This window comes from Zonotrichia leucophrys, chromosome 19 (assembly GCF_028769735.1).
Source record: "Zonotrichia leucophrys gambelii isolate GWCS_2022_RI chromosome 19, RI_Zleu_2.0, whole genome shotgun sequence".
NCBI classification, from domain to species: domain Eukaryota; kingdom Metazoa; phylum Chordata; class Aves; order Passeriformes; family Passerellidae; genus Zonotrichia; species Zonotrichia leucophrys.
The window spans coordinates 564,952-591,868 of NC_088188.1; the positions used below are offsets into that span (position 1 = coordinate 564,952).

At 54.0% G+C, this 26,917-nt stretch overlaps 2 protein-coding genes across 2 annotated transcripts in view; both read right to left on the bottom strand.

The window, feature by feature from the left end:
- Window positions 1-5,271: 5,271 nt before the first annotated feature.
- On the bottom strand, window positions 5,272-7,846 carry SUPT4H1 (SPT4 homolog, DSIF elongation factor subunit). The gene is made up of 5 exons (XM_064729506.1): window positions 7,690-7,846; window positions 7,071-7,177; window positions 6,906-6,961; window positions 6,640-6,693; window positions 5,272-5,689 (listed from the first exon to the last, which is right to left on the bottom strand). The coding sequence occupies exons 1-5, from the start codon at window positions 7,765-7,767 to the stop codon at window positions 5,622-5,624; spliced, it is 363 nt and encodes a 120-aa protein (XP_064585576.1). The 5' UTR covers window positions 7,768-7,846; the 3' UTR covers window positions 5,272-5,621.
- A 2,026-nt stretch (window positions 7,847-9,872) lies between these two features.
- Window positions 9,873-26,917, bottom strand: part of RNF43 (ring finger protein 43) — a 56,748-nt gene continuing 39,703 nt past the window's right edge. Inside the window, exons 3-9 of the mRNA XM_064729218.1 lie at window positions 22,570-22,644; window positions 21,105-21,236; window positions 20,498-20,599; window positions 19,654-19,809; window positions 19,052-19,154; window positions 17,027-18,535; window positions 9,873-10,953 (exon numbers count right to left, since the gene is read on the bottom strand). Coding sequence (XP_064585288.1) covers window positions 10,910-10,953; window positions 17,027-18,535; window positions 19,052-19,154; window positions 19,654-19,809; window positions 20,498-20,599; window positions 21,105-21,236; window positions 22,570-22,644 — 2,121 coding nt within the window. The 3' untranslated portion in view covers window positions 9,873-10,909. The remainder of the gene's footprint in view (window positions 10,954-17,026; window positions 18,536-19,051; window positions 19,155-19,653; window positions 19,810-20,497; window positions 20,600-21,104; window positions 21,237-22,569; window positions 22,645-26,917) is intronic.

The following is a 26,917-nucleotide window of genomic DNA, read 5'->3' on the forward strand; positions in this document are numbered from 1 at the left end:
CGCGAGGCGCTCCCGGTTGCTCCCAGGCTCGCCGGTGTCCCGGAGGCCGGGCGGGAGCGGGGCCGTTAAACGTGACTCAACCAGAAACTGCCGGCCCGGGGAGGCGGCGGGCGGGAGGCAAATGAGAACACAAGGGAAACCTCAAAAAGGCGAAGTGACGCGGCGGGCGGGGGACACGGCGCTGGGTTTGCCCAAATATGGAGAAAATCGCGGCCCGGCTGCGCCAATGGCGGCGCGGGGCGGTTGGGCCGGGCCGGGCCGGGCCGGGGCCGCTCCGGCGCTTTCCGGGGCACCTGCTGGGGGAGGGACCCCATGGGCCGGGGGCGCTGCGGGCCCACAGCATCCGCTGCTGCACGTGGGCAGCTCCTGTGTCCCTTCTGTGGGACAGAGCCCGGCAGGGACACCGGCAAGGAGCCATGAGAGCCACGAGGCTGGGCTGTGGCTTTTCCAGGGCAGGATGGGCTCAGAGGTGCAGGGCTGAGCTCTGTGCTGACAAACCCTGCTGTCCCTTGACCCTCCAAGACAAGGGCCAGGAATAGCTGAGGAGGGGGGACAGGCAGTCGGGGCTGCCAGGAAGCCTCTCCCCGAAGCTGGCATTGGTGGCCCCTTCCCAGCGCCTCTCCAGGCCGGCTATGCTGTTCTAAAGCCCCCGCCTGGCCAGGGGGATGGATCCTGCAGCCACTGCAATGTGCTGCCCTGTACCACACACCTGGGCTGTTCCGGCACCAGAGGTGCAATGTCCTTTCCCAAACCAAGTTCCACGGCTCTGTTTGGGCACTCAGTGGTTCTTCTGCAACTGCCTGTTGGAGGGGAAAAGCCCCTTCCAGTTTCCTTGGAGGGAAAAAGCCCTTTCCAGCCCAGCAGCAGCACCAGCCTGGGTGACATGCAGCTGGCCAGGAGGAGGGAAGGATAAGTGCCACCTGGGATGCAGCAGGAGGTCTGGGAGAGCTGGGGATGCAAGGTTACCATCCTTGGACTTGCTGTGGTCTCACTTTGCCATGTGGCCTCAGGAAATGGGTCCTCAGCACCCCCAGCCACCTCCACTCCCAAGCTCAGACTCCACTCTGCCTCTCCCAACCCTCTGCATGTCCCTTTCCACGATGGAGTAGGCCAGGGAGGTGAAAGATCTCAGGCTAGAGGAGGTTTGGGACCCCCCACCAGACTCCAGAACCCCAGCTCTGTGGGCAGACCTGTGGGTTTGGAGGTGTATCCACCAGGAAGCAGTTTAGGTCTCTTTGCTGACAGCCCTGAGCTCACAAGGGGTGGCTGTTCCACTTCCAGGTGCCCTTTGCAGGCCTCTGTCAGGAACCACCAGTCTCTCCCCTTCACAAGGCAGAGCCTCCTCCTTCCTCCACAGTTCCTGAGGGGAAAGCACCCAGAGGGCCCATCATGCATGGGAGCTCCCTGTTTGCTCACAGATCCCCTCAGCAGGGAGCACATCCCAGTTCCTTGCCCATGTGCCTCCATCCCAGTGCACCAGGGTCCCCTTGGCACAGGCACGTGGCAGCTGGGCCCTGTTCCTGCCACGCTTTGAGAGCTCTTGGAGCTTGCCCCCTCCCCACCTTGCCCCCTAAAGAACTGCCCCCCTCCTGCTGCTGCTCGGGTCTGGCCTGGGCGCCTCCTCTCCCCACATCACACACAGGGGCCTCGGTGGCTTCTGCCCATGTGCCCCGGCACGGAGGTGACAGGGGCACCCATTCCTGGCATGCCCAGGCTTTGCCATCCTCACTACAGCAGCATTTCACTCCAGGTGACAACTCGGGTCATCTTCCCTATCACCTCCACCTGCCAAGGTCTCCTCAGCCAGTTTCCAAGGAAAACAGTCTTAAACTGGGTCTGTTTGGGGCTTTTCCCCTACCACCTGTCCCCAGGGGTTTCCACATCCCTGAGGTATCTGGTTCCCCCAGGCACACAGGGTGGCCAGAAGGCACCTGGGAAAGTCCAAGTCCACCCTGAGAGCCAGTGGAGAAGGTGAAAGTGCATTTGGAGTGAAGCAGGACTGATTCTCAGAGAGCAGGAGCACCTGTCCTGTCAGGAAAGGCAAGAGAATTGGAATTGTTCAGCATGGAAAAAAAAAGCTCCAGGGTGACCTAACTATGGCTTTCCAGTACCTGAAGAGAAATTACAGGGAAGATGAAGAGAAACAATTTACAAAGGCCTGGGTTAGATGGATATTGGAATGGGATTGTTCCCTGTGAGGGTGGGCAGGCCCTGGCACAGGGTGCCCAGAGCAGCTGTGGCTGCCCCTGGATCCCTGGCAGTGCCCAAGGCCAGGCTGGACAGGGCTGGGAGCACCTGGGACAGTGGGAGGTGTCCCTGCCCTGGCAAGGTAGGGAACAAGACGGTCTTTAAAGTTCCTTACAGCCCAAAGCATTCCATGATTCCATGATGCTGTTGCCAGCCCCGGCAACACCTCAATGTACCAGGCACAGCCTCGGCCCCTGGGCAGGGTGCAATGAGCTCCCGGACACGGAGCCCGGGCGGCCCCAGAGAGGGGCCGGGGCCGCCTTGGCCCGGGCTGGGCCGCTCGCTGTCCCCGGAGAGCCGGAGGGGCCCCGCAGGTGGGGACGGCATTTCCCGGCAGCTGCCTCTGCACAGGCACCGAGGGCGCTGCGGTTTGGAAAGTCGCTTTTCTCGTCCGCAGGGAGAGCCGGGGTATCGCTTCTCAAAACCCGCACGAAAATCCACTGGCTCGTGTTTCCTGCCCTGGCCGTGCCGCCCAGCGCTGCCAGGCTGCTCGGGTGCCAAACCTGCAGCGTTTACGGGCCTGGCTGAAACACTCGAGCGTCATTTGGTGCAGGGGGAGGAGCGCTCCTGATGCATCTCAGCTCCCGGCCCGCTGACGCTTCTCGCTCCCGATTCCCACTCCGGCTGCTGCTGCACATTTTTCCTCCAGTTTCTTCAACGTGAGAGCTCCCTGCCCTACTTTTTGCAGCCAATAAAGCTCCGCATCGTTTGCTTTTTTGCTCGCACATACCCCAGGCAGCTCCGGGGCTGGACTCTCACTGAAGGGCTCTGCTGGGAGCCTTGCAGGAGCGAAGGATCACCGGGCCCGGCGTGGGAGCTCGCAGGGAACGGGCTCGGGGGCAGCCTGGTGAGAGGCACCGCGTTCTGGAAGCGCTACAGGCACAGGAGGTGCAGCTTTCAAGGACCACCACCTTCATTTTCCTCACTGGGGTAGCTCCTTTGCATCTGCACTGCAGCTCCGGCCAATCTTAACCTCCACATATCCTGGAGCACTTGGACTTCTAGCAAGGGGTGAGGTCTCTGCAGGGTTCCCAAACCCCCTCAGTCTCCCCGAGAGGCACAGTGACAGTGCACACTACTCCATGGGGACAGTTTCCTTAAGCAAAGTTCCCAGCCCTGAGCAGTGACTGCAACTTCCCAGGAAGGGAGATGAGAACCACAGAGCCTCAGCCCCACAGCAACCCCGGCCAAACAAGCCCATCCTGCTCAGGGTCCTGTGCAGGGCCCTCTCGTCACCTCCTCTGCATCATGGGCCAGGGGACAAGGGTCTTGGGTCCTGATGTGGCTCCAGCATGGCCATTCCCTGCAGCCAGGGGAAGGCAGTTGGATTGAAATGTGCTGTGAAACAGCAGAAAATGGAGCTTGTGCCTCAGTCGGTCTCCAGCAGCTCCCCAGCCCCAGCACAAGGCCGTGCTGCCACCCCGTGGCACTGCCAGCGTGAGGCTCCCCGGGCTGGGCATGGCAGGGGGATGGATCTGTCATCCAGCATCCTCCCAGCCTGGCTGGAGCCAAACTCTTGCTCCCCAAACCCATTTCCAGCCAGCTGGAGAAACAGCCACCCTCCTCATCCTCCTTGCCCCCTTCCATCCTGAATGTGTCAGGCTGTCCAGGCAGCCCAGGGCTGCAGCTTTCCCAGACCGTTCCACAGGGGATGGATGCATCTGGGGGCATCCCAGGCTACCCTGTGCCACTCATGGCACAGCTGGGTCAAAATTGCCCTTCAATTTGAGCAGAGGTGCATGCCCACCCAGAGTGCCTGAACCCGAGCATCCTGCAGAGGCAGGCCCTGGGCTGCTGGGACAGTCACACCTCTTGTCCCACTGGTCTGCTGGGAATTCCCAAGGTCCATCTTCTGCCCAGAGTGCAACGCAGCAAGCCTGAAGGATGATTCACCAGTCAGCTCAAGGGATTTGATTTCACCAGAGATGTGCAAAAGTCATGATCAGCTCCCCTTCTGACTGCAGAACTGAACCTGCTGCTCCTTGTACCCAAGAGGAGTCCAACCCCCACACCAGGGGCTGATGTGCTCTCACCTCTTTCCACAGTGACCTGCACCTGGAGACGTTTGCTGGAGCTCAGAGCCCAGCAAGGACTTGACTTGACCCTGGTCTGCATTGAACAAATACTCATTATTTCAGCACCACATCTGCAAGGGCCCATGCAAAGGGTGGCCGAAGGCACCTTCCCCTCCAGCTTCCTTGTTCTCCAGGCTTCTCTCACCACATTTCTGCTCCAGATCTCTACAGGCCATGCTCTGTCTGACCTGGGGCACCTAGGACTCATTTCTCATGGCCAGCTCTACAGACTAGAGCAGTGCAGGGAGGGCATCACCTCTGCACGCCTGGCAGTGTGACTCTCAGCCAGTCCTGCATTCCCTGTGCTGCAGCTGCTCTCATCCCAGACCAAGTGTAATTTTCAGGCTCTACTGGTTTTCCATTGCTTGTCTCCACAAAACAAAACTTGAGCTTTCCAGGTCCAGGATTATCTCATGGAAAAAAAAAATCTTATTTCACAGGGCTACTGATTGAGGACTCGGCCCTTCTAAATCAGTGGGTGCTGCAGAGGTGAAACAAAGTAATTCAAGAAGGCCAAATCCCTCAGGAACGCAAGTGTTACAGACACTAAGCTGGCACTTGTAACAGTCAGATCTGCAGAATAGGCTGGGTGGGTGTTCCACCCTTGCTTGTCCACCCCGCCTGTGTGCACGGCCTGGTGCTGTCTCCCAACCACACCAACAATGGGCTCGTCCTGCTCTGCCTGCCCTGGAGCCCAGCAACAGCCAGTGGATGTCCGGGAGCTCCATCCTGCCACCTGTCCCTTGTACAGGACCTGCAGGCCCAGGGCTCCATGACCTCCATGTAAGCAGCTCCACAGGAAGCTTGGCCATCACCATCTGCTCCATCCAGCTGGCAGCTGCAGGTTTCCCACGTGGAAGGACACCTCGTGCAGCCAGGGCAGGATCTCGCTCCCAAGGCAGGAATGTGGCCCGTGGCACAAGCAGTGACAATCACAGGGTGAAACCAGTGACAGAGCGACAGCTGGACCCAGCCCTGGCCAGCCAGTGGGTTTTATTGAACTATTTACACAGCTATTTCCCAAATCCCCTCTTTCCCACAACAACTGCAAAAAAGCTTGGGCATAATGATTAAACATCTTTTCCCAGCTCTACTCACACCCTCCCCCCTGTCAAGGCTCAGATAAATGTCTGTGGTCTGTGGTGTGGAGGAGTCTGGAGGGGACTGAGCCAGGGGAGCTGAGCCAGCACACTCCAAGTCCAGCCCCACTTCCCTACAGGATAAAGCTCAGAGGTTTTGGAGCAGTGCCCACTGCTTCTTCCATGCAGCACTGGGATCTCCAGGCAGCACAAGGGCCCTTCAGGTTTTTATGGCTGTGTCCCGAGACTTGTAGGCCACGCCACGGCTCTTCAGCTCCCGGACGATCCCTGCAGCAAGGAGACAAACACATCTCAGTCTTCTCCTGGAATGAGGAGCCCTGGGAACATCTGGTGGTTCTGTCATGTAGAACTAGACAATAACCTTCATTTCACAGAATCATGGAATATCCTGAGTTGGAAGAGGGGTAAGGATCATGGGAGTCCGGTCCCTGGCCCTGCACAGACACCCCAACAATGCCACCCTGTCCATGCCTGGGAGCAGTGTGCAAATGCTTCTGGAGCTCTGCCAGCCTTAGGGCTGGGACCATCCCTGGGGAGCCTGTGCAGTGCCCCACCATCCTCTGGGGAAAAACCTTTCCCTGGTATCCCATTTAAACCCTAACCCTGGGTATTTCAGATGTGCCTGGGCTGTGTCAGGAGGCCTCAGCTCCCGGCCTCATGATGTTTCCAGCTCCTTCCCAACGCAGACCCCAGTCAGACACAGGCATAGCTTCCACCCCAGGGGTTTGGGATTCACCCCTGGGTTAGGATCTACTCTGGGACTACATATTGGGCAGGAACTCAGCTGGATGGATGGATGCATTCCAGAGATGAAGCAAATCCTCTGCACCCTCTGCTCCATTTGTGAACACACATATCCACTATGGCATAAGCCCTTAGTGCAGGAGGAGGGGTCTGCTCATTGGGATTGCCACAACAGCACCCCATTCTGCAAAACCCTTTTCTATAAACAAAACTCCATGTTATCCTGGAGCTCAATGGTTTGAGACATGCCCACTTCCCAGAATCACTAATTAATCCCAGTTGATGCCTCTGATAGCCAGGCTTTAGTCAGCAGCTTACAATATAAACTTCTGGCAGGTATAGTGCTGAACTCTAAAACTCCCTCTCTAGTCCAGCACCTCCTTGCAGTCACCTTTGCTGATCCCATCACCCACATGGCATGTTCCCTAATGCAGTGTTCAGAGCCCCAAAGCCTGACTCCACCACACAGGTACCTTGGGGCAGGCGGCCGGTCACAGACACTGCATAGACACCTGGCTTGAAGGTACCTGCAGGAAATAAAACCCCAAGTTACCCCACATGGAGCAGCCACGTGGGAATCCTCAACCTGTGCAGATGTCCCCTTACAGGGAGGGCAGAACTCCTTCCAGCAGTTCCAAGATCCCAAGTTCCCAAACCCAAGTTCCACCCCAAGCAGCAGTTCCCACTGCCCCTGAGAAGGGTTTGTAGAGAAGGGATCTCCAGCTCCCAAATTACTCACTGATCCGCTGCCACTTGGAGACCCAGCTGTCCTCAGGGCTCATCATGGTGATGATCCTGCAGGAGGGATGGCAGTAAGGGGATGTCTCCTGGCTGGGTGACCCACAGTGCCACCTGGGTGTCCCCAGGCTGCCGGGGGACCGCGGCCGGGCCCAGCCCCACTCACCCATCAAAGGAGGAGCTGGTGCAGTCATAGACCATCTCGCGGTTGCCCTTCATCTGCAGATACGTCTCGCAGTTGTCACAGCCATCATACTCGAACTGGTCGATGGTCTAAGGGAACACGGGTGTCGGAGACCGGGACTAGCCGGGAGCCGGGTAGCGACGGGGCCGGGGAAAGGGAGGGAACGCCGGGAAGGAGGGCTCAGGGCCACGGCCGGGGCGGAGGGGAATCGCACCGGGGCTGCGGAGAGGCCCGGGCGGGGAAGGGCTGGGGCAGGAGCGGGGAGGCCGGGCCGGGACAAGGAGGGCCAGACCAGGCGGGGGAAGCACCAGGAAGGTCCAGGCCGGGGAGGGGGGCCTGGGCCGGGACAAGCAGGGACAGACCAGGCATGGAAAGGGCTGAGAAGGGCAGAAAGATTCGGGCCGGGGCCGAGAGGAAACAGAGCCGGCGCAGGGAAGAGCCGGGGCCGGAGCCGACTGGCGGGGCTGGGACCGGGAGTGCCGGGGCCGCGAAAAGGGGCCCAGTAGGGGCTGCAAGGCTTAAGCCGGGCAGAGGAAGGTCCGGAGCCGGCGGGGAGCAATCCCTGTGCCGGCCCCTGTCCCTGTCCCCTTCCCGGTCCCACCTTGACGAGGGAGCAGAGCAGGCAGGCCCGCAGGTGCCGCAGGTCCTTGGGGACGGTCTCCAGCGAGATCGCGGCCATCACGGCCCGGTCCCCTTCTGCGGCTGCGCAGCGGCCCCAGCCCCGCCCCGGAACGGGAACGGGAACGGGAACGGGAGCGGCTCCGAGCTCGCCCCGGCGCTGGATCCGCCTCGGGCCCGGCCGGGGTTTCTGTCACGGCCGGGCCGGGCCCGAGCGCAGCCCCACGCACAAAGAACAAACGCAGGCAGCAGACCAGTACATGGATAAATATATTAGTAAATAAATATATTTCTGAGCACATCAGCATATTCACACATCTTTGTGTTTATCGGACATAAATACACAGTTTTGCATATATATAAAATGTAATTTTTTTCCCCGTGTGTGGTCTTTTTTTTTTTTTTTCTGGGTCATAATTTATTCCCAAACCCCGAGAGCCAAGATAGACTCAGCAAAAAAAAAAAACCCCAAACGAAACAAAAAGCAACAACAAAATGAACCGATATTCACATTTCCAAAGGATCTGAAGGATTTGTGCAGGAGGGGAGATATCCAGCCAGCCCGACCATATGCCCAGCTCAGGGGTGGGACCTTTTGGGAAGGGGGTCCCAGCAGAAAGACTGGGCCTTCCGTTTCCATAGAGGGAGTTTGGGATGCTCTGCCTTCCATCAGTTTTTGGCTGTGACTTGGGATGCAAAGAAGGAAAATAAGCTCTGCATCACTGCAGGAATGCTGGAGAAACTCCACGATGGAGCCCACAGCTCTCAAAAGCACCACCCAGAAGCAAGAGGTAAAGAACTGTGAGGAACCATTCCCTATTTTCTCAGCTACTGCTTCTTCCCTTCCAGGCAGCCAAGGACAGTCACACATCTGCTGGAGAGGATCTTTCAAACCCAAGTTCCCAGACAGTTCCTCCCTCTCCTCCCCTGAGCCCCACGGAGGCAGACCTGCACTCCAGCATTTCCCATGGGAACAGGAGCAGCAGCAGAAGGTCGGGCAAGGGAGACCCTGGAAGCAGGCGCTGCCCTGGCAGCCTGGTAATACTGCAGTGGGGAGTGGAGAGGGCGCAGCTTTCCCAAAGAAGCTTGTGGCTCACAAATTCAGGAATCTCCTCTTCTGTTAGGGATAAGGAGGGGAAGAGAGGAGTTTAGAACTGCACTTGTTCTTTTGAGCAGAGAAATGCATCCCTGGACGCTCTCTGCCTTCCTGACTCCTAAAAAAAGCAGTGGGAGCACCCTGACTTCAAGACCTTCCCCCTCTGTTAAGCCTCTGAGCCCTCCAGAATGGTCAAGGCTACAGGGAGCTGGTTCAGACAAGTCACAGACCAGGAGCACAAGAAGCCAAATGGGGTGAATCCAGAGCCACTCCTGGATTTTTCCTCTAGTTTAAGACTGACTTCCCTGTACAGGAGAATTCAGAACTTGTGTCTTCTGCTTGTGCTGTAGGACAAACAAGAGCCTGAAAAGGTCTGAATGTAATTCTGGTGGGTTCTTTGATGAAGGAAATTCAGCTCTTCCCTAGACTGAAAGGTTCCACAGGGCCCTGGTCACAAGGAGACAAGGAATGAGCTCTACAAGGGAATAATGTTGGGTTTAAAACAGTGCTATTGGCTGATCACTTGACTGTCAGGGACTGATTAGCAGCTGGGACAAAGATGCCTTTTTCGAGGATTAAGGGCAGCAAACCCTGTAAAAACCTTTCCCACCAACAAAGGGAGGCAGAGGATTATCCTGAACTGGGACTGCATCACCAGAGCACTCTCTTGAAAAGCTGCTGCTTCAAAGGAAGACATGGGAAGCTTTACTGAGCAGATGGGAAAGTCTGTCCCTACATCAAGTTTCAAATTGTTAAGAGTTATCTTTAGCTCCAGTGTTGTACCCTCACCAATGCTTCCTTGTGCTTGGAAGCACTTGGTGCCACAGACACGTGCACTTCACAAGGGAATCTGGCCTGACTGATCATTTAGTGCAATGAACCTGACAGGAATTCTCTGCTGTTTGAAAGCTGCATGGGTTCTGTATATTTTGAATTTGGCAGGTTTCATTTTGCATGAATGTCTGCAAATTATGAGATGCAGGAAATAAGAACTAGTGATATTCAGAAAAACCCAAAATATTCATAAATGGGGGGGAGGGGTAACATAATAAACTAGAGCCTGATGACTTCTCAAGTTTTATCCCTGCATCATCAAAATGTTGGAAAAGACAGAAAAATCCTTTTGAAGGATTTCAGGAGTCTCAGAATATGAAGTTAAGGCTGGGTGATGGATAGGGCTCTGCTCTGCATCTGCTATGGAGGCTTTTCCTGGGAATTTTTGCTGTGTCTTGGGTAAGGAGAGGAAGGAGAGAAGCAGGAACCACATGAACTCCAGGATTTTGTATGACTCCTGTGATGGGAACATCTAAGATATGTTTGAAATATGCTCTTAACAGGCCATGACAGCTATTTGAGAGTAGGTGGAGGAGTTAGGGGGTGAGTGAGAGACTTTGTTCACATTGCCAGATGAGAGGGTGGATTCTTTGCAATGGAAAGAGTCTGACCCAGCTCCTTCCCAGAAATGCTGACATCCCTGTGTCTTCCCCTCTCCTGCTGCTGGCAAACAGTCAGTGGCCGAGATGGTGTCAGCTGAGGGACATTGAGGTGACCAAAAGTGATGAGAGCTCTTGGTTTCCACTGAAGTCAGAAGCAGCACCTTGCAGGGCAGCCCTGTGAGCGGTGAGATGGAGAATAGCTTGTTCCTGTGTCTGAAATAAGCATGGAAAAGTTAATTGAAGAAATCTGGCTTTTGACCTAAGTGAGGAAATGAAGTCAGGAGCTACCAGGCCACAGAAAGTAATTTCTGCAGCTTTTGGTCCTGAAGGCTTGTTTATTTTTGCAGTGTTTAGCAAAACCTTCTGTGGCATGAAGACGCCAAAATAGCAGCTTGCACTCACTCGGTGAGCTCTCCCCGGGAGCCCTGCCCAGCTCGGAGCGGTGCCACGGATGAGGAGGGGCTGCTGTGCCTCCAGAGCAGACAGCCCAGGGAGCAGCTCTGTCTGTGTCACCCTGGGGCCGTGGGGACATGGCAGGAGACCATGAGTGGCCCGTTGCTCTTGCCAGTCTGTGTCTCAGCAGGGCAGGGCTGGGCAGAGCCACATGTGAGCAGCTCCATCAACATCTGTGTCCGCTCCAACTCCCAGCGAGCAAACAGGCCAGTGTTTTATTAAACTGAGTGTTCATGGACATCCTGGACCTCCTCTTCAGATTCTGCATTCAAAGAAAAGGAGAAAGAAAAGTGTCAGCTACACCTGGCTGAACATTCCCAGGCTCTGCAGTGGCTGGGGCCTTGACCCTGCAATCCAGAGAACAGATGCTGCAGGAAAAACCACTAAGTGGAAGCTACTAAAAAAGCTACTAAGCCACTGAAACAGGCTCCCCAGGGAATGGTCCCAGCCCCGAGGCTGCCACAGCAGGAGTGTTTGAACAATGCTCCCAGGGATGCACAGGCTGGGATTGTTGTAGTGTCCTGGGCAGGGCCAGGGACTGCACTGGATGATCCTTGTGGGTCTCTTCCAATTCAGAATATTGCATGATTCTAGGAAGTTTCTCTCAGTTTTTCAGAGGGAATTTTCTGGCCACCTCCCAGCCAGTTTATTCCTCTAAGGTGAAGTACAATAAAATCTTAAGACATCAAGCTGCTCCTTATATATTTCAGAGCTAAGGCAGGCTAAGGGCATCCTAGCATTCACATCACTGCTAGGTGTTTGCTTTTGAGGCTTTTTTTATGTTTGCTCTTTGTGAAAATCTGTACTGCTGATTCAAAAATTATTAGGAACAGAAAATAACACCAATTCATATCTCATAGAGCCAGGGGGCAACAGAAACTCCAGGCAGTAAGAGCAGAGAGCAGTGATGCAAGACAGGAATGACACATGTTCCACAGTGTGCGAGAGGTTGCACAAATTGCTTCTGAGCCCAGCCCAGGCCCAGGCTCTTGCCAGCCCCTTCTGCCTGGAGAATTGATAGGCAGGTGCTGAGCAGTTTACTTGGAAACATCCAACAAAAGGGCTGCCTAAAAAGGTGCACCCAAGTCACTGCTCCAGACAGCCCCTTTCTCTCTGACTCACTGCCTGTTGTCACACACACCACAGTCCCTTCCCAGATGTCTCTCAAGCCTGCCCAGAACTCTTAGACAAGGTCAGCATAGCCCAGCAAAGGCACACAGGCATTATTTTTCCTATCTCCCTTTTCCTGAATGTTTCTGAGATCAAAGGAAAGAAATGCCCTCTTAGAGATTCATCGAGGGCAATTCAAAACAGCTTTTCAGAACAGTCACAACAAATTCTTGTTGGTTATATATCACCTATATATCTGCTCCAGCTGTAGGAGCAGAGCCTTGAAAATTAAATATGTGGGAAGAAAACAAACAAATGAGATTCTGCTTGGAAAAGTGTAGCAAATCAATGTGGGAAAATGAATGCACATGATGTTATACACATACACACATGTGCAAGCATGGCCACAGTACCTGAAGACAGAGTTTAGGCATCTCTTGCATTTGTGCCTTGAGTCACAAGTATGTGGAGTAAGCCATTTCCACATACTTTCCTTGTGACCAGCTTAGTGCAAACCAAAAAGAGACAGTCCAGCTTCAAGTCCTCTGCCTTCACATGCCTTCAGTGTCAAATAGCATTACTAAAATATTTTCTGAAAGCTGTGCCTGCATAAGTGTCTCCTGCTTGGGCTGAGAAAAAATCATAAACTGGGACAGGTCAGAGAACCTTGGCTGGTGGACTGGCCATGGCAGGGCAACGACCTGGAGCACACCATCATACACCACAGAAATCATGTTCTTTGGGTGTTGGGTTTTAAGGGTGGTCTTTTTTTGCCCTCTCATCCCTTTCCCCCTCCCTAGTAAGGTTAAAAGATGTGGCAGGAAAAGGGACTCAGGATGAGCAGGAGGGAGGAGATGGGGAGGATATTGAGAGGACTGCAGGAGGTGAGCTTTCACAGGGAGAGAAATGAAGAGATTTCATCAGCCTGTGCTGGAGCAGTGTGGCTGTTCTGGGACGCTTCCCGGGTGTGGCAGGGCACTTCAGGAAGCCATCCAGCTGCAATTCACTGCCAGCTGTCTGTCTTCCCTTAGGAGGATCCACCAGCATTGCTCCAGGATTGACTCTCCAGGGACAAGACTCCCAGGTGTGGTCTCTCCAGGGAACACAAGAGTAAGGGATCCACCTTTATGCAAAGCCCACCAAGAAGGGCGGATGGAGGTGCTCAAGGAAGAGGCATAAACTCCAAGATCATGCAAGGCTCTTTGGGGCCATCCACAGCGTTATTCCCTGGGATGCCAGTGCATGGCACTGCCTGCACAAGTGGAATTTCTCCAGGGGCTGTGGACCAAGATTCAGCCTCACCTGGCAGCTGGGTGAGGTTAGCATACACCTGGAGGGTGCTGCATCCCACAGGAGCACCAGCAGCTTCTGGAAGCCCTGGTTTAGGAACTTCCTGAGCCAGAGGGCAGATTTGCATCTCTGCATTTGCTACCTCTTGATCTGGGCTCTCAAAACCATTTTACTTCTGGCATCTACATCCCGGGGGCAACCAGCACCAGGTTTTATTACACACCTTGTGTTGCCTTTTGGGTGTTTTAAAGCTTCTGGTTTCCATTTGATGCCATCAATTACTTTGTTCTAAGTACTCTCTTGTCTGCCTTCTCCTCTGCTCTCCTTATTTCATATCTTTTCTTCCCTATCCTCTGCTGATCACCTTTTTCCCACATGAAAGTCTCACTGTTCTTTCTATTTTCTCAGAAAAAAACATGGCTGGGATTGTACCAGGTACATTTCTGCCCTGCTTCCAAGGGGGCAGAAATTATTTCCCTTTCTTTTTCCACCCTTTTTGGTGATCAGGAGCTGTGAGATCACAGGCTTACACAGCTGCATAAAGGCATTTTCTGCTTGTTCCACATAGTTCCCAGCCAGCTAATGATAATGATAACAACAATAATGATAACAATAATGTTGTGATTTTTACTTAAAAGTGGCTCTGCTCATGTGTGGCATTTTGTGCTACTTACAGGGGATTTAATCCACTCTCTCACTCAACAGCTCAGCAGCAGGAGATCCTCCTGTAACACTCTGTATCCAGTTTTAATGCTTGACATCCTGATGGATTTTATATGTTATACACTTGGCTATCTCCTCTCCTTGTTCAGGATATTTATGAGCTTGCTGGAAGGATCATACAGTTGCAGAACTCCACTTCTCTCCTCTCTGAGTAATTCCCCTCCATTAAATCTGATCTGCACTCTTGTCTCCTTTTTCAGTGAGTTATTTACCTGTGGGAGCACCTTCCCTTTTATCCTTTCAGAGCTTCCTTCCCCTAAAAGATCTGTCAGGTGTTATCTCTCCCTGCAAAAACTGGGTTGCCTCCTCCCCTGGTTTTCACATTCAGCCATGTGCCTACAAGTCAGACCCTGTATTTGAATTTTTAACAATTTGCTTGGCTGGAAAGTCAGGCTCATCATTCTGTGGCTTCAGCTATTTCCAGCTGATATTGCCCTCAGCTCTTCCTCCTCGGTCTTCCTCCATGGATAAGAGACTGCAGTCCACATTCAGGATTTATCAGCTGAGTGCTGGAGCCCTGCAGGATGCCCAGTGGGTAATCTGTACCCCTGGCAATTTGTTACTCTCCACTGCATTTCAGAAGTGCTCAGACTGGTGATTTGATTCAGGAGGGATTCTGCCCCCCTGCCCTGAATGGAGCTGTGCCAGGTGAGAACCTCCCTAAGCACTCCCCTGGTGATCACTAATGCAATAAAGGCAGTTTGCTCTAGTGCTCTGCACTTACAGCCCCTGAACATCCCTCAGACTTGTGGCACTCCCTAGATCTGAAGAGCCCTAGGCAGCCTTCTCCCTCCCAATGCAGCAGAAAATGTTTGCATTAATAGTCTGCTTCACACAAGCTGTTCACAGCAATATTCCCTGGACTGTCTCTCCATGGCTCTGTACTTCACTTGGCATCCAGCTCTGTTCTGATTTCCTTCTCCAGCCACACCTTTGCTTTGGAACAGCAGTTTCCAAGAGCCCTCTCTGCCCTGCTGCTTGACCAGCCCTTTTCTGGGGCTGTGCATGATCCCTGTGCCCAAAACCATCTTTTGACTGCTTATTTTAGCAATATTATCATAACACTCTCCTGTCTATGTAGGCTCCTCTTTGCAGCCTATGCTGACACAGTGTTATAAACCCTAATGCCACCCTCCTTCTGCTCAGGGGCAGCTGGGGATTTTTGTGTCACTCATCACTGGACTTGACACTCTCAGTGCAGTCTCTACCATAAGAGACACACGCTTCCCTCTCTGTAATTTCATCTAGGAATTACAGGGTCCCACTGTTTGCTTTTCTTTTAAACTGGGTTTCTGAGAAGTTTATATCAAAACTTTAATTTAAAGCTGGGCTTTCTAATTCATCTACTTATATTTTTAGCCTTATGCCATTTATTTGGAGGCAGAGATGCATTTTTCCTTGGTCTACTTGTCTGTGTTTTGTGTCCTGCTTGCATGGGACTGTCTACTGAGATTGTTCTTTGCTCTTTTTTACTTCTCTATTGATTTATACTTTTCTCAAGATAAAGAACCAGTGTGATTATAATTCAGAGGTTGTGTTATGTCAGTCAATGTTTTCAGCTTGGTGGCTTTTCTGCATAAGCCCTGCACAAGCTCTGTGCTCTGTCCTCTGCTCTCAATAAAGTTAAATCCTCAATCTGTGTAGTCTCTCAATCTTGCAAGGGAATTCTGACTCTCTGGGTGATCCTGAAAGCATCCATAGAAGCTACTGCAGTAAACAGACACAGATACACAACACTTGCAGACACATTGGTCCTTCTGCCTGCTGGAATGGGGAGTGAAGAGGGAATGAAGGCTTGGTGTGTTTGGCAAAGCAGCTGGCACTGGCTCTGGGTGGGGGTCAGAGGCTCATCAGGAGGTGATGGCACAGACTGGGGCCACTGGGACATTTCCAAGGACACAGAACATCCCAGCACGGACCTTGCAATGTCCAGCACCTGTGTGAGGTGCACAGACTCCTGCTTTGAAGCCTCCCAGGTTCATTGGGAGCTCAAAGCAAGCCCTGAGCAGCCTGCCCTGAGCCAGGAGGGCTCTCTCCATGTGGGGTACCCTGGGAAGGCATCGGCACTCAGAGCTCTCTGCAACCAGAGACATCTCTGCCCTGATGCCTCCTGATCTCTCCAAACACCAGCACCCCTCCAGGCCTTGGGAGAACCTCCCTATCACCTATCTGCAGTGCCAAGCACTTCTGCACCTGGGAAAAATATCTGTTCCTGGGAGTCTGGGAGGCCAGAAAGCTGCGGGGAGCCAGGACCATGCCCATCCAGCCTCCCCTGCCCCACTGCCTCCGCAGAACCAGGAGCCTGGGCGTGGGGTGGGGCTGGATAGACAAGCACTGGGAGGAAGTTATTATCTCTGTGGCACAATGGGCACAGTGAGTCACAAGTTTAAGGCCAGTGTTATAACAGAAATTAGACAGCCAGATCTGTGTTTGGTACCTAAATCAAAAGGATTTGCCCGAGGACCTGCAATGAGTCAGTGGCAGGGCGAGGAAGGGAGCCAGGCTCTGCTCCCAGCCAGCACCTGTCCCTGCTGACTTGCAGGTTGCTGCCTTCAGAGGACATGAGAGAGCAAGACCTGGGAGCTAAACTCAGGTTCTTTCAAAGACACTCGTCTCAAAGGCATTTTCCCTCTCTTTGTGAGAGAGCGCAGCAGTTAGGCAGAAGGCCAAACTTTAATTACATCTGATTTCCAAAAGACACTAAAAAGCAACTCCCACGCAAGAGAGGCAGGTGAGAAATGAGGGATGTGCAAATCGAGCAACTCAATTAGTCTGTTCTACTACCCCGGGCCACACACACTTCCTTTCTCACTGATTCCAGTTAGCTGGGCTTGGCTAAAACAACTGGAGCCCAAAAAGCCTTAATGATAATGACTCTGCCAGTAAGACACCCAAGACTGGTGCAAGGACACTGAAAAATGTGGTCCCACCCCTTCCTTTGGGAGATATTCCAGCCGCTAGCGATGTTTAATTAAAATCAGCCACCTTATTTCTCAGTTGTAGTATTTCAGGGTTTGGTGCACTCTTTAACACACTTGCTCATCATTCAGGCCATCACCCTCACAGGTGAGCTCTGGAATGCTCCTGCAGTCAGTGCTCCTGTAGGAAAACCCATCAGGAAGGTACCAGGTGTCCTGGCAGTTGGATTTCCTTCAGCAAACCCCCTCCTCCTTCACCTGCTTGCTGCCAGGAGAGGCGAAGAGCAGACTTACCCTGACCACCCTGCTGAGATGGGCAGTGAAGGCGGACACTCAGACTGTGCCTGGGGGTGCACGTCCCTGAGACATCCCCAGGAACTGAGCGGTTTCTCTCCCGTCCTGACAACCTCTGCTCCTGCTTCCTCAGCTCAGAGCTGGGCTGTGGCACTAAACACTTCCAGAGGGGCTGGGAGCCGCTGGGCAGGGCAGCGCTTGGGATCAGGGGCTGGGCTTCGGGAGAGCAGCGGGAGCCAGCGGGATGGCCGGGAGGAAGGGGAGCGCCACAGGCTCCGGGCTCGGCCAAGTCCTTGGGCAGGAGAGCGGGGTCCAGCTCCAGGGGACACTTTCTTTTCCTTCGGTGATGCCTGCTCTGTAAGCTGTGTCTGGGGGACAGTGGGACAGCTCCCAATTGTCTGTTGGCATCTACACTGAAGTCCAGCCTGTTTGGAGAAGTGGAGGGGGTGTGACGGGGCTCCTGGCCTTCCTGGGGACAGGCTGGCTGGCCTGCTGGAGCTGCCTCCTGCAGCACGGCACTGCTTTCCAGAGGCTGCTGAGAGTGATGGCTTTTCTCAGTTCTCTTTTGTGTCCGAGCACTGTGGAGGGCAACCTTGGCCCCGGAATACCGGGATTTGCGTGGCCCAGGCCCCTGCCCCGCTCGCCCAGGGGGACACTCTGAGTCCTGCCTGTAGTGGTGGTGCTGGTGGTGGTGGTAGTGGACGTGGCTGAGCACCTGGGGCTTGGCCAGAGCAGCCCCCTGGGGCACCATCAGGTCCAAGGACCGGGGCCGCCTGTCCCTGGGCAGCCGCAGCTGCTCCTGCCCGTGGTCCATGGTGGGGCCCTCGGAGCTGCAGTACACGAAGGGGTCATAGTCACTGCTGAGGGAGCTGCGGAACGTGGAGCAGCTGCCATGGATGCCCTGCAGGCTGACGTCCGTGCAGTTCAACATGGAGTCACTGGAGGAGCCGTGGCAGGGCCCCGAGCTGGAGTCGCTGCCCGGCCCGTCAGCCAGGTACCCACTGTGCTCCGTGAGATAGCTCTCCCCAGAGCCACTGCTGTTGTGCTGGTGCCCGTGGCCAAGCCCTCGGCGCAGGGTGGGCGCACGGTGCTGCTTCTGTGCCACGGCTGCCTTGGGCACCACACAGGGGGGCTGAGGCTGAAGGGGACATGTCCTGTGGGGTGCCAGCACCTGCCCGCATGCAGAGGGGTTGGGGTGCTGCTGCCCCAGCAAGCCTGGGGCCAGCGGGGACACGTGGCCACAGGCCAGCAGGGAGGTGGCTGGTCTGTAGGGCATGTAGTGGATGGTGCCAAAATCCAACTGGGAGAGCTCTGGAGAGTGGAAGAAGGGGTTGCCATGGGCTGACTCTGGGGGAAAGCTCCTGAGGTTCCTCTGAGGATATGCTTGTGGGAGGTGGTAAAGGGCATGTCCTGGATGCTGGCGGAAAAGGTGGAGTCGCCGCCCCGGCTCCATGTCCTGAGGGACCAGCCTGGAGCTGGCAGCCATGGCCTGGTCCCCTGAGTCTCTGGCTGTGGAGAAAGAAGGAAGTATGCAGCACATATCCCACAGCCCAGAAGGGAGTATACAGCACAAACCCCACAGCCCAGAAGGGGGTATACAGCACATGTCCCACAACCCAGCTGCAGCAACTTCAGCACTGATGCTCCACTGCCCTCCCACCACGCACGGCCCCACATCACACCCGTACTTTGCAACTCCTTGCTGCCACCACCAAACCACCCTGATGGTCCTGCACACTCTCCCCGTGGCCCCTGCAACCCCCATATCCCACCTTCCCTTCCCCACAGATCTCAGGATTGGAATCCCTCTTCTTGGTGCAGGTCCCAGCTCAAGCCCAGCACCTTGCTGTACCCTGGTGGGCTGACAGGCAAGGGACTCCTCTCCATGCACAGAGTCCCCTGTCCACTCTGTGCACAGGGACACAAGGACCTGCTGATCCATCTCCCAAGAGTAACTGGAGCTCCTGGGCACAATCCTGCACCCAACCCTGTCTTCAGCCAGGAAATGCCATGTCTGAGCCGTACCAAGAATATTGAACATGCAAAGTGGACACGTGTGGTGTTGCTGCAGCCAAGGGTCAACACACTCCCGATGGAACTCGTGGGAGCACGAGATGATCCGCAGTTCCTAGAAAGAAGTGGAGAGGAGGAGCATGAGCAAGGCGAACCATGTTCTAAGACATGGATGGGTCCTTCTTGATGGAAGTGAGCCTTGAAGGACGGACAGACGTCTAACAGTGAGGGATCTGCAGCCCAACTGTGCATGGAGGAGCCTGTGGAGCACCTCCAGTCCTGCTCTGTGAACATCCAGAGTGGTTCAAGCCCTTGGGAATAGGGAGATTTCAGGCTGTGTGCTATGGAGCAGCAAACCCAATTTTACCCTATTTCAACATAGGCATTTTACCCCACAGCCACGGCTGAAGACCTGCCTGGAGACATGACTTCAGCAGAGGCTTTATAGCCCAGGGGCAGGCACACCTCCACGGATGCAATCCCTTTCCAGCACTCAGGAGTTCAGAAGGAAGCATCTCACAGGCCTCCAGCTCCTGACATTCTCAGCTCCCACTGCTGCCCCCCCTGGCAGGGAAGCCAGGGCCGTGAGTGCAGCAGTCCTGCCCAAAGCCTACCTGGCCCTCGCTGAACTCCTCGAGGCAGATGGCACAGACCGGGGCGGAGCTGCAGCTGCTGGCCGAGTCCCAGCGCGGGGCCGGCCGTGCCCGGGGCTGGTAGCGGCGCGTGGCCAGCTGCCCGATGGCCTGCAGGGTCTGCTGCTGCACCGAGTCCTGCAGAGACACGCGCGGCTTGAGGACAGGCTCTGCCTTACTCTGCCCTCCCATATTCACAATGGGATTATCAGAAATTTGGGGATGATACCTATCTGCAGAGGTGACTTTCTGTCTAAGCTGACTCAGGCAAAGCAGGCTTTGTCACCAGCAGGAGACATCTGGCCCTAGATATTCAAGTAACTCAGCAGTGCTGAATTTTTGATCCCCAAATGATTGTCTCTCTATGAGACAAATGGGATAGTCTCAAATATGGAAATACATCTGACTCTGAGAAGATTATTATTTAATTTGTTAATTTCTATTAAGAATAGAAATTAACTGTAAATCATACAGTTATAGAATCAAGGAATGGCTTTGATTAGAAGGGACCTTAAAGCTCATCTTATTCCACCCTCCTGTCATGGGTAGGGACATCTTTCACTATCCCAGGTTGCTCCAAGCCCCATCCAACCTGGCCCTGGACACTTCTAGGGATCCAGGGGCAGCCATGCTACCCTGTGCCACAGCCTCCCCACCCTCACAGGGAAGAATTTCTTCCCACATCTAATCTAAATCTTTCCTCTTAGTTTAAAACTGTTCTCCCTGTCCTATCACTATCTGCCCATTTCCCCTCCCAAAAGGTGTCTGTTCCTGCTTTCCCTCTCTTCTTGTTTGCTCAGACATGTCTGCTCCATGAGATCCCTACCTGAGTCCTGTTCAGCTGGCACTTTGTGCGGACAACAAAAATCAAAATTATGACGACCACAGTGCTGACCACTGTGAGAAGAATCCACACATCGTAGTCTGGCTGTTGGATAAAATAGGACAGAAATTACTTTGTGTGGAAATTACTCTTGATGGGAGTTAGAGGCTAGGGGAATCTCCATCTTTTCTGGACCATCAGTCTTGGGAAATATCATCCTTGGTCAAGGTCCTCCTCTTTGTTCTTTGCAGGTAAAATTAAAAATGGTTCAGTCTTTTCTGCACATCCATACAAGAATAGCATATCTCAGTCTTGAAGCATCTCAGCTCCCTTGAGACCATAGTCTAAGGCAGCACAAAATGAGAAAATCAAGGTTTGGTTTTACTTGAAGAGACAGAAAATCCCCTTGCCTCACTCATGACATTAAAGCAAAAGAAACTAAGCAAGCTGAAAGTGCTTTTGAGCCTTTACTTGCAGCAGGTCTGAATGCTAAAGACTCCTGCAACAGGCCATGATCTCCACCCCTGAGGAAGAAAGCTCAGCCTCTCTGGGAAAGCCTAGCAGGCTGGGAGGGAGGGTACAGGAGGCAGTGGAATCGTGCGTCTCTCACCCAAGCTGGTGGCTCCTTGACCTCTATCTTCACGTGGGCCTCTCTGTTCTTGTTCACAACGCCCATGAGGAGCTCAGCATCATGGCCCCTGATTAGGACCACAGGCTGGCTCAGGCCTCTGGGCTTCCTCAGCTGCAAAGAAACAAACACAGTAAGGGCTGATCCAGCACAGCCTGAAACAAGGATGATCCTGGCCTCCCAGGCAAGTCCATTCCTCATGATGTTTCTTGCAACACTTAGAGACTAACTGCTCCCCCAAGTTTACACTATCCTTCTATGATTAATCAGATGGAAGTGTCTCTTTTATCAATTTTCCAGCATGGATTTCTTTATTTTCCCTGCTGGTGACTCCTCATGCACAACCAGCCATTTCTTGGTGTCTCTTGAGCTCCTTTCAAGCCCCTGTGCAAAAGCTCTTGGTCCCTCCTCTTCTCTGTGCAAGTGCCAACAGCACTGCCAAGTGCTGCCTTCACCAGAGAAATGCTTCCTCTGCTCTGGACCCATCCAGTTCCCCTCCTCCCTAAGGACATTCTGCTTGTTCTGCTTGTCACACTGGCAGTTTTCCACTGTGGTCCAGGCAGCATGGCACAGGCTGGCTCCGCAAGTGTCTGAGCCTGCTCTCCTCCAGACCGATCTGGATCAGGGTGACCATCAGACCCAGTAACCCCTTCCCATATCCTCGGGGAATCCAGAGGTCAGTGGACAGGGATGGAGGTGCAGATGGTCAAGAAGACCATGAAGGCAAGGCCAAAGGCTCTGAGTTGTTGATAGGATTTGATGCTCTTGGCTATTGTGTACCAAATGGGAAAGCTGGAAAAGTGGGAGCCAAGGCTCAGGGTAGGGATCAGAGACTGGGATCTGAGCAACCTTGGCATCACCTCATGGACCTGCATTTGCTGATGTGTTTCTCTGGCACCAGAAATTAAGATGTAAGTGCCTGAAAGAGCCACAAGGGATGGATCTAGCAAGGAGTCAGCCCAGAGCTTGCATGAGATCGGGCACCAGCTCCCCTGTCTGTTCCCTACCTAAAGCTGGATATCCCTGGATTATCTGGATGGGGAATTGATTCCCTTCCAGAGATGACAACAGTGGTCGGGAAAGGGACCTTTGGAGGTGTCCTAACCAAGGTTAAACCTGCACCAACAGAAAAGCAGGTTGGCTTGGAAACTTGAGAAATCACCTTTCTTGAGGTACACTGGGCTGTCTGGACTATGTGAGATGGGGAAATTTATGATTTCCCAAGAGCAAACATCCAGCTCCTCACAGAAAAGTTTGATTGTCCAGACAATGTCTTTAAAGAGCATGGATGTGCCATGGAAAGTGTGTGTGTAGGGTAATAGCCAACACCCAACACCAGCAGCATCCTGGGACCTCCCACTGGTGGCTAGGGGGTCCTGCCCTGAGCACATTTCGGGATGAGACAGGAGCACTGTGTTTTAGCTGAGGGTATCACTGGGGTCTGTACCTGATCAGCAGCACTTTCATCATCGGTGATGTCAAAAAGGATTGCACGGGCTCCACGCTCCCCCGCCAGCTTTGCCTGTCCAAAACAACAGAAGCTTCATGTGGACATTTTGTACTGTACCCTGTGTCCGCACCTGCCATTGGATCCATGTCTGCCTCCTGGGCTCTTCCCAGGAGAAAGAAGCACCTGTTTGGACTGAGGAAACCATTCCTACCTCAGTTTCTGACTTGTGTTGGGCTGCAGTGCCTACACTTGCCAGAGCCCTGCAGCTCACGGGTGATTTCTTCCTAAAGTTCTGGAGGTGAACTACTTGGTGGCGTTGCAGCCACAGAAAAACACAAACCTAACAATTCCTCAGCTGTCCGCGTGCCAGGTGCTCCCTTGTTTCAGAGCTGGATTTGCTGGGGAGGGATGTGCAGCCCGTTGGCCCTCCTGACCTCCACGGACAGCAGAAACTCCCACAGGTCCCCTGTCACCACCAGGGCTGTCAGAGGGCCTGACTCCCACTCATGCTGCTCTCCCTGGTTCCTCCTGCTCGTTAGGGAGAAGCTCAGGTGGAGCCAGGTCTGCAGTTCGGTGGCTTTCCCAGAGGGAAGGGACAGCTCAGAGACCCACCCAGGCGAGCACACATGCCACCCTGATGAGGTAAGGGTCACCCACCTCCTCCCAGGCAGCCCCTGGAGCGCTCCAGGCAGGCAGAGGCAGCCCCGGGAGGTGGAAGGTGAGCAGGGCTGGGCCGGTAGCTCAGGCGGAGCCCTTTGATCCCAAGCGAACAGGAGCAGCATTGCCAAAGGCGGCGGGGCCGTGGGGCACTGCCCGCCCCGGGAGCCGGCCGGGCCGAGGGATGGGGCATTCCCGGAACGGCCCGGGGACAGCAGCTCCATCCCGGGGATGCGGGGACACCGCTCCATCCGGAATGCGGCATTCCGGAACGGCCGGGGCACCGCTCCATCCCAGGGATGCGGCATTCCCGGAACGGCCCGGGGGCAGCAGCTCCATCCCGGGGATGCGGCATTCCCAGAACGGCCCGGGGACACCAGCTCCATCCCAGGGATGGGGCATTCCCGGAACGGCCCAGGGACACCGGCTCCATCCCGGGGATGCAGCATTCCCAGAACGGCCCGGGGACACCGGCTCCATCCCAGGGATGCGGCATTCCTGGAACGGCCCGAGGGCAGCAGCTCCATCCCTGCTCCCGGTCACCCCGGCCAGGTGCACTGGGGCCTGGGTCTGGGTACAGGCATGGGAATGGAGCTGCAGGTGGTCAGCAACAGGCAGAGGTGGAGGCTCTGAGCTGCTGACAGGATTTAACACTCATAGGGAAGCTGGAAAAGTGGGATCAAGGCTCGAGACAGGGATCAGAGACTGGGTCCTGCCTAGGATCAACAGAACCTCAGTATTTGCCAGCACTTTCAGGGGAAGAGGACTTTCAGGGAGTGAATTCCATCCCATAGTTAGGCCTTGATGAACAACAAACAGCTCTACATAGATTTTATCCTGCTAAAGACACTGACTACGGGGCAATGAACAACTGAGACTGGACAAGTGACTTTTCCCAACATCTTTCTGATTCCTATTGCAAAGGATACAACTTCTGGTGACCAGGGACAGGGCCCAGGGAACAGCTGGGGCTGTGCCAGGGAGGTTTAGGGTGGAGATGAGGGAAAGGTTTTTCCCCAGAGGGTGCTGGCACTGCCCAGGCTGCCCAGGGAATGGGCATGGCCCCGAGGCTGCTCCAGGAGCTCCCAGGGATGCCCAGGGTGGCATTACTGGGGTTCTGTGCAGGGCCAGGGGCTGGACTGGGTGATCCTTGGGGTTCCTTTCCAACTCAAGATACTCTGTAATTCTGTTCAAGCCTTTCCCAATTTGCTTGATACAGTAATTTTCTCAGTGTTAGCTGTGTTTGCACTGTATCTCTTCAGCTGTGTGGCACAGCTGAGCTCCCTCTGGTGCAAATAGGTATTTACAGGATGATTTTGGAGGTCTCAGCAGTCTGACAACCAGGCTTGCAATCACAGGTTCACTCAGAAATAAAAAAAAAGCCCCTCCCAAAAATTTACAAATTATGATCAGAAAGAACAATAAATCACTTTTGATTGATTCCAGAGGTCCTTCCCATGCCTTCCTCTCCTCTAACGCCTTCCCTGTTGGTTTTAGCTTTGGAAGCTGAAGCAGTGACAGAATTTAGGAAGCAGGGAAGTGCCTCAGGTGACTGGTGGAGTTCTCATTGTGCTGGGCTGGCCAGGGCTGTCCGTGTGCAGGGCTTGGCTGGGTGACAGCTGAAGCAGAGGTTGTGATAACACTCTGCACATGGCTATTTTTATCATCATTGATACAGCCCTGCAATGCCACATGCAAAGCTATGCCCCAAGACACACTTGCCAGGAAAACAACGCTCCAGCTCCACTCAGCACCAGCCAAATCCCACAGCTACACCCCTGCTCCAGAGGAGGAGTGTGGTCCTGGGATTTTGAGGAAGAGACCTCAGCATCCCTGCCCATGGCAGCAGCTCAGCATGCAATGATCTTTTCAGGTCCCTTCCAGTCCCAATCAGTTTGTGATTCTCTGATCTGTACGATGTTAGAGGGAGGGAGCTTGGCAGAGGCTTCAGGAGTTTGGAGAAGCAGACAGGGAGGAATTGCAGGGGATGGAGGATCCATGACACAAGGCAGGGCCCAGGGATGTTGCCAGCTTAAGGAGCATCTGCTCTATTTCATGGCTAAACTACTCCTGTTCATGGGAGAAGAACTGTGAGCCTCCCTTGGTGAGATTTTAGAGCAGGAACACCTGCAGGACTGCAACTGCTGGATAGCAAAATCCAGTGCTGGATCTGGCTCTGGTAACAGAGTAGTAAGGACTGATGGCCAGTGAACTCAGCGTACAGGTGAACTGAGGGTTTGTTTGCTTTGGGGGGTTTAGGAGTCCTGGAGAAGGGATCCAGGTGGAAGAGCAGAGTGCAGCAATGCCCCATGTCTTGTCCCACCCCGTGCCAACCTTCCTCAGCTGATCCTTGGACTCAGTAACACACTGGTACTTCCAGAGCTGCCACCAGAGTCTCACAGATGAAGGACAAAACTAGCGAAACAGAATCCCAGAATGGTCTGGGCTGCAAGGGACCTTAAAGCTCATCTCATTCCACCCCATTACAGCCAGGAACACCTTCCACTAGACCAGATTGCTCCAAGCTCCATCCAACATGGCCTGAGTTTTGAAACCTTTGAACGTTGTGAAATGGAACACAGGCCTTTGCAGCTGCTTCGTCCTCTTGTTCATGATCCTCCACAGCAGCTGCACTGCCCAAACATCCTGGGGCAACCCAGGAAAGGACAGGTCCTGCTGCCTGTCTGCCTGTGCAGCCAGGGGGAACCAGCCCTGGGATGGCAAATCCACCATGGCATCACGTCCCTTTCCTTACTTTTGATGCCACAGCTTCCATGAGAAAACCCTGCTGTGCAGGAGCAAACACTGGGTACAAGTTTTGCCTGCCTTCTTCAGCTCAGTTGTAGGGAACATGGAAAAGGACCCTGTTCCCATCCCCACCATGTCACCACCAGCAGAAGGGCAACAGGGTGAAATGACCTGAAGGCAATCCAAGTAAAGCCAAGAAGAGCTGAACAAGGGGATTTTCATGCTTTACAACACTTGCACAAGTATGAAAATAGCCAACATTTGGTAGAGAGACAATCAAAAGAAAAAACCAATGTCATCCTTATCCATGCAACTTAATCAGAATCACAAAGATTTTAAACCTTAAAATGACCCTTGTTCCTACCTGACTTCCTTATTACCAGAGAATTGGACCACTGACCTCAGCTTTTGGCACAGGAAGTGCTGTTTCACTGAGGTGCCTGATCCAAAGACCTCTGAGATCTCCAGGGCATGAACTGTTAACGAGTCGTGACCCACCACTAGTTCAGCTGGTCTGCATTTTATCTCACAGCTCAGCACTGACTCTTCCCGTGCCTCATCCAGTGAAGTATTGCAGCATTATTTTTGGAAACAGAGCCACAGAAGATGTTCTCTGTGTCCATGTTTTCCAACAGGCCAGAGAACACAGAGAAACACAAATCACACAGACCAGAAAGCAACATAAGGCTCTAAAACAGGAGAGGCACAAGGCTACCAGGCAGCAAAGAGTGTGGGATTCTGGGTAAGGTCTGACCATCCCAGAGCTGCCAGGCTAGGGGGAACTCCACACCTTGTACAAAGTCAGGCAGTCCAAAAGGTCAAGGGATGGGTGCTTGGGATGGCTGGCACAGCATCTCTCCCAAAGGACCCCCTCTACCAAGGACTGCCTCTGCCAAGGACCCTGATCTGTCCTTGTCCTTTTCTCTACTTCCCAACAGCT